The sequence below is a fragment of the Fukomys damarensis genome, unplaced genomic scaffold (assembly GCF_012274545.1).
Source record: "Fukomys damarensis isolate Sample0158 unplaced genomic scaffold, DMR_v1.0_HiC HiC_scaffold_16, whole genome shotgun sequence".
Lineage (NCBI taxonomy): Eukaryota > Metazoa > Chordata > Mammalia > Rodentia > Bathyergidae > Fukomys > Fukomys damarensis.
In genome coordinates, this window is record NW_022900928.1 from 128410346 (window position 1) to 128420839 (window position 10494).

Sequence of the window (10494 nt, forward strand, 5' to 3'; positions counted from 1 at the left end):
AAAAAAAAAAAAAAAAAAAAAAAAAAGTAATGCTGGCCTCAAAAATCGATTAGGAGGGCCAGGGATTTAATTCAGTGGTGCTGTGCCTGCCTTGCAACTTCAAGGTCCTGAGTTCTAGCCCTGGTACTGATACAGCAAGACTGAAGGGTCCCAGGCACTCTCTGCCTTCTTCTGGTTGGAATGTCATCTCCATAGAGAAGCCCCGAGTAGTTATGACTATAAAAGGAAAAGAAGCTGACCAATTGCAGGACACCAGCACATGCCTCTTGGTCCTTCTTTTCAATCCTGGCCTTCCTTCCAGCCATCATACCCCAGGGAAAAGAATGAATAGAGGGGAGGTAGCTCACTGTTTCTCATAACCCTTAGGCCGTAACTTTCTCTTCTCCCATTCTTCTTTTATTACACCTAAAAGTCCACTTCCCCTCCAGATGAGAGATATCTTGTTTAAATATTATAATATACATGAACCCAGGACAGGTATGTTGCCTCCCTCTTGTAGAGACAGAAATAAATCCTTAAATAGGCAACCAAAGATAAAATAAAAAGAGCAATAAGTGTTGCCAATGCAAACACATCTCAGTGATCCTACAATTTTTCCGCAACAAAGACAATGCCCCCTAAGGCCTGAAATTAAAAGAAGCCTATTGCCTATGGTCAAAAACTTAAGGACATAAGATTTACTTAACTCTGTAATAGGCCCTGGAACATTTCAATCTTGAGAGTTAAAAAACCCAATAGAGAGTAGAGCTTGGAAAAGGACTTTAGATTGGTAAATGGCAGTAGGGCCAGTCCACTCAGTGATACATAACCATACGCTCTCCTTTCCCACATCCTGGAAGATGCCACTTGGTTTTCAGAGTTAGATTTAAAAGATACCTTTGTTTGTACTCCTTTACATACAGATTCCCAGTTTCTTTTGCCTTTAAAAATCCTCATGACCAGGCCTCTCAGCTGACGTGGACTCTCCTTCCTCAAAGGTTCAGAGACAGTCCTCATCTCTTTGGGCAAGTGCTTGCTTTCCTATGACTTGGCATGTTTTAAATTTTCCCAAGTCATGGTCTTGAAATATGTAGATGATATACTGCTATGTGCCCCCTCAGAAGAGCTCTCCAGCCTAGGCACCCATGCTCTGCTGAATTTTCTAGCAGACAGAAGTTATAAGCTCTCTAGGTCTAAGGCACAACTTTGCAGCCTTGAGGTAAAATATTTAGTCCTTATCATATCTAAGAGAACCCAAAGGAAGAGAGAACTACACCAATACTTTCCTTCCTGTAGCCCAAGGTCCTAAAACTCTTGCAATGCCCAGGAATTACAGGGTTTTGTTGCCTTTGGATAGCAGGGTATAGCAAGATGGCATAACCCTCCCTCAGCTTATCAAGGAAGCCCCAGAATATCCATATTTTAACCTTGGAACCTGATTCCCAAACTGCATTCCAGAAGCTCCAACAAGTGCTTATGCCTTGGCATTGAACCTACCAACAGGACACTGTTTCAATCTGTATGTTGATGAAAGGCACGGCATGGCTTTGGGAGTGCTTACCTGGTCAACAGCCTGTGGGATGTATGAGTCATGGTTTAGACATTATAGCAAAGATATGGCCTGTGTACCTCAGTGCTGTGGCTGCTGTAGCTCTCCTGCTACCACAGGCAGCCAAGCTGACTTTAGTCAAAAGTCTCACTGTGCACAGACCTCACAGTGTAGTAGGACTTCTTTCTTCCAAAGGGAGCCTATGGCTATCAGACAGTCAACTCCTTAAATACTAGGCTTTACTGTGAGAAGGACAAGCCATTCAAATAAAGAACATTCCTCCTTAAACCCTGCTACCTTTCTATAAGGAAAAAAAAATTTTTGGAGGTGAAAAGACATGACTGCAAACAGGTCATTTAATTGCCCTAAAATTAGATGGGGTGCCCCTGATGGCACTCCTTGGTCCTGTGGAACCAGTTTGTAGCCCTGGCCACCCCATGGATAGGTAGGAAGATTCATGCCGGGATCTGCATGGTTACAAGGCAAGAATGTCCAAAATTTCAACACATCTACAAACTTAGCCTGTCAGGGACACTGATGGTCTAAAAGTATGTATCACTGGCATGGTCATTTGGCTTCAATCTGGGGATGTCATGCAACACATCCAGGCCTTGGCTACCTCTACACACCTGGCCTTAAAAGACACCTTGCCTGGTCTCTCCCGCCTAAATAAACAAATAAAATTAATGAAGTACACTGCCCGCCAAAATCGGATGGCATTAGGCATTCTAACAAGAATACAAGAAGGTACTCATGCAATTATAAAAGCTAAATGTGGTGTGCACATTCCTGTTCATTCTGCTAATATCTCAATGGCTGTTCAAGACACTAAGTGACAGGTTAATGCTATGTCAGATTCTAAAATTTCCTGGACCTTCTCCATAGCCCTCTCTGTGAGAGGCTATTACTGGCTCTTCCTGGTAGAAACATTTTTTACTTATAATTATAATAGCCTTGTTGATATTATTATTTGGCCCATACATTCTTAACTGTTTCTTTGGTCTTGTCTTCTCCAGATTTAAACCTATATGCCTACCCAAGACAAGAATGGCCAGCATCTATCAAGGGTGATAGGTGCTCTAGAGAGTATCTCTGACTGCTGATCACAGCTATGACCCCCATTAGCCAAAAAGAGCCAAAATGGTCATTGCCCTTTGCCCCTTCATGGCAGTTAGGGATACCTCTTCAGAGAGGGGTAAGTTATAGATAGCCAACTTAGGTAAAAATATTATAGGCAGTCAGACAAGGACAGGCCTTTGAGCAAGTCAGTACAGAAGATAAAAACACATTACAACTGTGGCTAGAGGCACATCTGTTGAAGGTCAAGACTCTAGATAAAGATGGAATGACCAGCCCTATAAGCCTTCTCAAGAGATAAGCAATAACTTGAAGATTGTACTGTGACTGGTATCACATGGTCTGATGATGACGGGATAGACATCAGTCACCCAGGTGGGTGACCAGGACCTCCTGATCCATCCCTTCCTGAAAAGGTCCTTGTTCTTTCCATGTATTCTTGCTATGATACCTGCTTCCCCATTGGATCAATATTACCAAAGTGGCCATATTTGTGATCTTATTGGTTGATCATAGTTTTGTCTCACATTGTATCCACGTCATGATTTTGCTTTATAAGACTTCCTCTGTGAAGTGGAGTCCACAGCAACCCATTTTTGGGTCCCCTCCTATCTCTCAGAAGGTATCTCCCTCAATACGTATTTTCTACTCTTGCCATCTGTCGTTACTTAAAATTCACTCTTCAATTTTAGAGAACTCCAACTTGGCATACCTAACATCTAGCAGGTCGAGTGTTACATTTATTTCCCCTATATCAAAATCATGTATATAACACATACTGGGCACGCAGTTGGTGTAAAATAATAATTAAAAAAAAACCTGTTATTCTTTCTGGTAAACACACACACACACACACACAAATACACACCATACATCTTGAGAAATAACACAGAGCCCTTCTTTTCTACCATTAGCACTAAGGCACTGTTATTATTCTGGTTTGTGTTATCAAAATAACATTGAATGACTATGTGCCAAGACCAAGGCATCTCTGGATTTAGGCAGTTTAATTAATGTAGAAATCACTGAAAACTACAGATTCCCATCAAACACACATATGCTATCACACACGTACTCATAAAACCAGAAGATTAGATTTATATTTGCAATATAAAATATATCATCAATATTTTAAATACAAAAGTAGATGTAAGGCATCAATTTACTTTCAAGTGAAACAACTAAAAAAATGTTAGGGTATAGCAGTAATGATGTTAGAGGATTAAGAGAATGAAACAGAATTAAACAAGATAATGTAAGGAAAAGTACTTGGTGTATATAATAGATGCTTATTAAATATTAAGAGAGAGTAAAAGTAGCTCGGTTTCCAAACTGAAACACATTATATTTTAAGTTCCTGGTTTGTCTCCAATTACAGAAGAATGATTTTATAGCTTGCTCTGTAGTTAGGTTCAACTAGTAAATACAAGAATATAGTACTGTTCTTTCCTGTTAGTGTTTTTTTGGTACTCAGGACCTTGTGCTTGTGAGGTAGGCAGAGGAACCACTGAGCTAAATCCCTGGCATTTCCTGTTAGTTTTATCAGCAAACTTTCTCAAAACAGTTTAATAGTTTTTTTCCTAACAATTAATTTAATAAGAAGATCAACAATGCTTCTCATTAAAAATATTAAAACTCTAAAGCGAGTTTGTTACTTGATTACCACTATTCTACATCCCCAGCCCCTTATCTTTTAAAAAACATTCATCAATGTTAAATAAAAAGAGATTCAAAATGACACAATGAACATAACAGTTATGAAAACAGAGTATGGAGCAAAAGAGAGGTTTTTAAAAATGATCAGGTTTTGGGCCGGGGATGTAGTTCAGTGGTGCCGCCACCTGCCTCAAAAGCACAAGGAAACGGAGTTCAATCCCAGGTACCAAAAAAAAAAAGATCAGGTTTTTGCTGTTGTTGTGTTTTGAGACAGTCTCATGATGTAGCTCAGTTTGATCTTGAACTCACTCAGCGTCTCAAATTCACCAGGATTTTCCTGTCTTAGCCTCCTGAGTGTTGGAATTATAGGCGTGTGCCACCACCCCTGTCTTTAAACTATCGATTTTTAAAGTCAATGTTTAAAACATTCAAATAGTCCTATCACATATAGGATTCTGCTTGCACAAAGTACCTCGAATAATCAAATTCACAGAGACAAGAAATACGATGGTGGCAGCCAGGAGGGGCTGGGGCAGGTGGAAATGGGAAGGTGGGGTTTCAGGAGAATAGAGAGTTTCAGTTTGGAGAGGTGAAAAAGGTCTGGAGATGGATGGTGGTGATGGGCAAAAAATAATACACTGAGCCATGGGCCTAAAAATGGTTAACACGGTAAATGTTGTGTTCTCTGCATTGAGCCATAATTTAAAAGACTGGAAACACCACTGACAAGTCACATCTGATGTCTCACCGACGTAAGGCATCACTGGGAGCAGGAACCCTGGGGTACCCACAGGCGGCGTGCACCTACCCACGATCAGGGTGAGGCCCATGCTCAGGGAGCTCACCCAGGCGGTGAGGCCGCGGCTCTGGTGGAAGTCCTCCAGCCATTCCACGTTGAGCACGCCCAGGGCCATCTGGGAGCCCATGATGAGGATGTGCACGAAGAAGGAGGCGAGGACCACCATCCACGCCCACCCGCCATCGATGTCGGGGTGGGGCTTGAGGGTCTTCTTCTCCTTGGGGTCATCTTCAAAATCGAACCCAATGTCTTCATGACTTGTGTACATTTTCCAAGGTTTCCTGAAACACACAGAGCAAATCACTTCACCAAACAGCAAAGCCAAAGATTATCTTGTATCTTCTTTGGATCCATCCACCTCCCACCAGAAGAATCCAGGGTCATATTAGGCCTTCAGAATAACCCCTGTCCTATGCAGATTTGGGACCACTGCTTACCTTTTTCACGGGTCAAGAGCTCTGATAAAACCTGATTCATCTGGCCTTTACCCTGAGCTACATCCTTGGCCCTTAATTTTTTGTTAATGTGAGATAGAGTCTAAGTCACTAGGTCACCCAGGCTGGGCTTGAACCTGAGATCCTCCTGCCTCAGCCTCTCAAAGTGCTGGGATTACAGGTGTGTGCCACCACACTTAGCTCTGTTTCATTTGTTGTTGTTGTTTTTTACAATCACCCATATGTAAATATTATAATCTTGGAAATAGAAAAATAAACTTGGAGGAAAGAAGTAATTTTCCAAAGAAGGGAAGGAGGAAAGGAGTGGGGTGGAGCCTAGGCTGGGCTTGAGTTTGGGATACTCCTGCCTCAGTCTCCAAGAGTGCTGGGATTATAAAAGTGCGCCACCACACACACCTGGCTTCGTGTTTGTCTTTAAAAACTTTCTCCTACTTCTCCTTCCTTGAATACATACCCTCATTCCCACGGCAATGCTATGCTATTCCAGAATATCAGTGTTCTTTGGAGAATCTCTTGATTTTTAAAAATACCGACTGACCGGACAGAAGCAGACTGCGTTGTACCGCACCATCCCTACAGCCTGTGTCTGTGCGTGTCGAGCTAAGAATTCTTATCATTAGCCTTTCTCAAGGCTACAAGCCTGCAAGCCCTATCATACTTCCTGTCTGGCCCAGTCCAGGACAAGGAGGCTGGTCCCAGACTGATCTGCCTAAGGGCTGACTGGGTGCAGGGAAGGACATGAGAGCCCGGAACCAAGCGTGCCCGGCAGGAGCAGTGGAGGGGCCCGCCCTGGGCTCATCCGGGTACTTCCTCCCTTTCACACTGGTTCCTGGCAGGATTTTTGCCCTTTAGACCATTCTTTCTCCTCAGCAGCTGCGCACTTCTCAATCCCGGCTGCCTGTGCGCACACTGCTCTGGTCCGGGTTCTTTTCCCCCTTCCAGCACCCAGACTGCAGGGCATGGGAACTCCTCATCCGCCAGAGCACCTCCCCACCTCTTCAATCCCCCTCAACTCCTCTTCTCCCCTTATTTACAAAAGCTGTGTTTCCATGTTTTCTTTCTGTTTGCTCTTGTCCCTTCTCCCCAACCCCCACTCCCCTTCTCATTTGAACATTTTCTCCCCCTTTCCCAATATCTATTATACATCTCAGTCCTCATTTCCATTTTGGTTTCTCATACCAGAGAAACAACGTGGCATTCAAACACCTGTGTCCGACTTGTTTCACTTAGCAGAATGGTCTCCAGGTGCAACCGTTTAGCTAGAAATATCTCAGGCTCATCCTTCTTTATGGCAGAGTAATACTCCGTTGCATAAAAAAACCCCATCTTCTTTATCTGTTTATCAGTTGATGGGCATTTGGGCTGTTTCCAAGAGTGAGCTATTACAAACGGTGCTGCTATAAACAGGGAGTGCAACTATCACTGTGATGTGATGCTTCTAATTCTTCCGAGAAGCTGCCAAGAAGGGGACTAGCTGGGTCAAGTGGAACCTCTAGTTTTAGTTTTTAAGGAATCCCCACACTGATCTCCACCGTGGTTGTCCCAGTCTGCACTCCCGCCAACAGCGGAGAAGGGTTCCTTTTACCCACAGCCTCGCCAGCATTCATTATTCCCACCCCCCCTTCAATTTGTCCTAAGGATCAAGTCCAAGCTCCCACTCCTTCACTTGCTTCAGCCCCTGGGTTACTCCTACGCTCTGGCCGCTCCTGCGAGGCCTCCTGCTGTCCCCGCCTGATCTGTGCACCCCACAGTGCATCCTGCTCGAGCACCTGCGGCTCCCTGAACACCGCGCATGCGCACGGTCTCCTCCTGGTGTGTGACCTCCCCCTCCCTCGCCTGGGAACAGGCCGCCTCCCTGCTTGCCTTCTCCATTCTTTTTTGCCCACCCTTCAAGACTCAACTAAATTCCTAGAATGAAACTCAGAAATAGCAAAACAAAATTAGCACCCTGAGAACATGTCTAGCATGCAACATCAGAGCGCCGCACTTGTTAAATCACCCAATCACAATCGAGCTCCGTGAGGCACGTCTAGCATCAGAAACACCATGGCCTTGTGCTGTGCTGTAGCCAGCGTGGTCTGGAACCCGAGCCTGGCGCTGGCCCAGGGCCAAGTCACAACAGAACCAACCGAGAGGCTCCTTGAAGACTGGAAAGAAGTCAGGCTAAAGTGTGAACTCTAGAAAACCGGCATGTGCATTTCCCTTTGTTTCTGTTGTTCTTCAAAACACGTTATCTGTGGGAGAAACCACAGAATGAAAAGAGGAAAATGTTGATGGTCTCTCAGGGCATTTCTCCTTTCTTTTTACTTATTGGTTAAAAAAATCTAAACAAACATATATCATGAGAAAATAAAGGTTTCTAACTGTTAAATATCCAGATCAGCCCCCTGCCTACAGGTGAATCAGTGGTTAAAATAGAGGAAAAGCAGACAACCCAGGAGCCGCTTTTCTGGGGTGATCTTCCAATCTGCCTTGGGCTCTAAGCTTTTGCACACACGTGTTCGTGCATGTGGAGTGTGAGTGCACTTGCGCGTATGTGTGCCCCACGTCCTACTCATCTTTCTTCCTGCGCAGGGGCCCGCTTGGTGCCCAGAAGAAGGGTTCTCCGAGCCCACAGCCCGGGACGGAGGACTGGCTTGACAGTCCAAAGGGTGGCTGCTGGTGCGTGAGCTCTGTCTCTGCTCCTGACATGCAGTCCCCCAAGGAGCCAGAAAAGGAACCCGGCAGCTTGAGGTGGGTGTGACTGTCCCATCTCAGTAATGCTGGCATTTCACACTGGATCAGACACAGCTCAGCTGTATTTAGTATGATAACACAACAACGCTCAGCATTTATTTACAACTAGAAAAGGCTTTGTCATGGTTACAAAAATAAAGTTAGTTTTTCAACGCAGAGAAAAGTGCTTGAAATATTAAGCCCTTTTCTAAAGCAATGTTAAGAACTTTATAGTCTCGGTGAATTATTTATTTTATGGGTTCAGAGATGCAGTTACCATTGGACTGTTGTTGGCATTTCCAGTTTATTCATTTATAAATAAATGACACTGTATAACACTTAGTGCACACGATTTACTTAAGAGGCACAACCACTCATGCGTAAGACAGTGCTCAAGCAGGATAGGGTGAGGCAAAAGAAATCCTTTCAGATTCTCCTGAGGCTCTTTCAGATCTTCAGAGCAAGAGTGTCATTTGCATTTCACACTTAAATCTCTCCAAAAGTAATTACTACTTGACCAATCACAGTTACTTTATTGTCCAACTACATGAACTAAAATAAAAGACAACGGGACAATAAGTGTTCGATGCCCTCCATGGCTCATGTTGGATTTAGTTGTGATCGTAACAGTATTAACAGGACGGCCTTTTAGGAGGTGCTCAGGCCAAGTGGGCTTTGCCTTCATGAAAGGGTTAAGGTCATTCTCACTGGAGCAGGTTAGTTACCTCAGGAGTGGGTTTCTGATCAAAAGGGTGGGCTTGGCCTGACTTCTCTCTTTGTGGCATGCTTTGCTTGCCCTCCCACCAAGTCATGATGCAGGAAAGAGACCTTCACCAAAGGCAGCCCTGGACCTTGTGTTTCCCAGCTTCCAGAACCATCAGCCACATGCAGTTCTATTGCTCAAGACGGACCCAGTTGGTGTATTCCAAGACTGCAGCAGACAAGAAAGACAACGCCCTACCCGCAACTTGGCCTTTAGCCCTTTTTGCATTTATGTAATTAGGAGATACAAAATCACAATTTTTAATATGCTAACAACACCCGGACTGCCCACCACAGTATTCACATCTTTCCCTACCATCTTTCCCCACCACATGGTGCCCAAGCAGTTCTTTGGCACTGGGGTAAATGGAGGCAGTGGGTGTGAGTGTGGGGCTTCTGCTAAGGGTGTGCTATTGGAAACCAGATGTGACAAAGGGCCTTGCCCTGGAGGGGGTGAAGGAAGGAAGAAATGGGAAGCACTATGGACCCACACGGTCAACCTTCCATTCTCCCCAACGGGACTTTGTAAACCACGACAAAGAAATCATAAATAGTGGGGTGGGATGGGAGAACCAAGGAATTCTTATAGGGTATGAAATGTGTCAGCCATATACGTACACAGCAACAGGCAGAAGTGAGGGTGAGTGTATCATAGTAAAACGAAGCTAAATTATCTATAGCTCTGTTATGGGAAGAAGTTTTACAAGCTCATCCATCTTTTGGATTTTTATTTATTTATTTATTTTTTTCCTTCAGTACTGGGGATTGAACCAGGGATTTCTGTGTCTCTTGCATGTAGGTAAGTGCTCCCTTACTGAACCATAACTCCAGCTCTTCTTAATTTTAATGTTAAAGCAGGATCTAGCTAAATTGCTCAGGCTGGCCTTGAACTTGTGATCCTTCTGCCTCAGCCTCTGGAGTAGCTGGGGTTACAGGTGTGTACACCAGACTAAATCTATTATTATTATTATTATTGATTTGGCAATTGTCATGTGACATATGGTGAGCTCATTATTAGGAAAAGCAAGTTAACTAATTGAAACAGAAATGGCAATTTTCCCAAATGGTGGACAAGGCACACTGGCAACAGGACCTCCACCGGGTGAAGGGTGTGGGGGGATCGTCTTCAGTTTGGCTCTCTGTGGCCGCTTCTGTCCTCTACACCGGGAATTTCGAAGGCCACGGCGCTGTAGCTGAGAAGGCGGGTGAGCTGCGCTAGGCTAATGCAGACAGCACAGGAGAAGTCTAAACAGGCTTCAAACTAAATTGAGGGAACGGAGCCTACAAGTCTCTCCTGTAAGTCAGGACCGTGTCGGGTGACTTCTCCACAACCATCTGGTCCCACTGGCATTAATGTCCCCATTTCACAGATGAGGAAACTGAGCCAATGGTCAGAGGTCAAACTACCAAGGGGAGGCACCCAAATGTGACCCTGGGTCCCCCACAAGGCGAAAGGGCATCTCCCTAATCCCCAGCGACAGCCCTCCGTGCCCCCCCCCCCA

General features: G+C 44.5%; 1 protein-coding gene and 1 pseudogene across 2 annotated transcripts in view; one reads left to right on the forward strand and one right to left on the reverse strand.

Annotated features, from left to right (window-relative positions):
* Slc16a14 (solute carrier family 16 member 14) overlaps nucleotides 1-5337 on the reverse strand; it is a 24386-nt gene extending 19049 nt beyond the window's left edge. The window contains exon 1 of one of the 2 annotated variants that reach the window (XM_010608116.2): nucleotides 5070-5337. In XM_010608116.2, the coding sequence (XP_010606418.1) occupies nucleotides 5070-5328 (259 nt within the window). In that variant the 5' untranslated portion in view covers nucleotides 5329-5337. The remainder of the gene's footprint in view (nucleotides 1-5069) is intronic. The other variant, XM_033764674.1, reaches the window with a different exon arrangement.
* A 2224-nt stretch (nucleotides 5338-7561) lies between these two features.
* Nucleotides 7562-10494, forward strand: part of LOC104851017 — a 43730-nt pseudogene continuing 40797 nt past the window's right edge.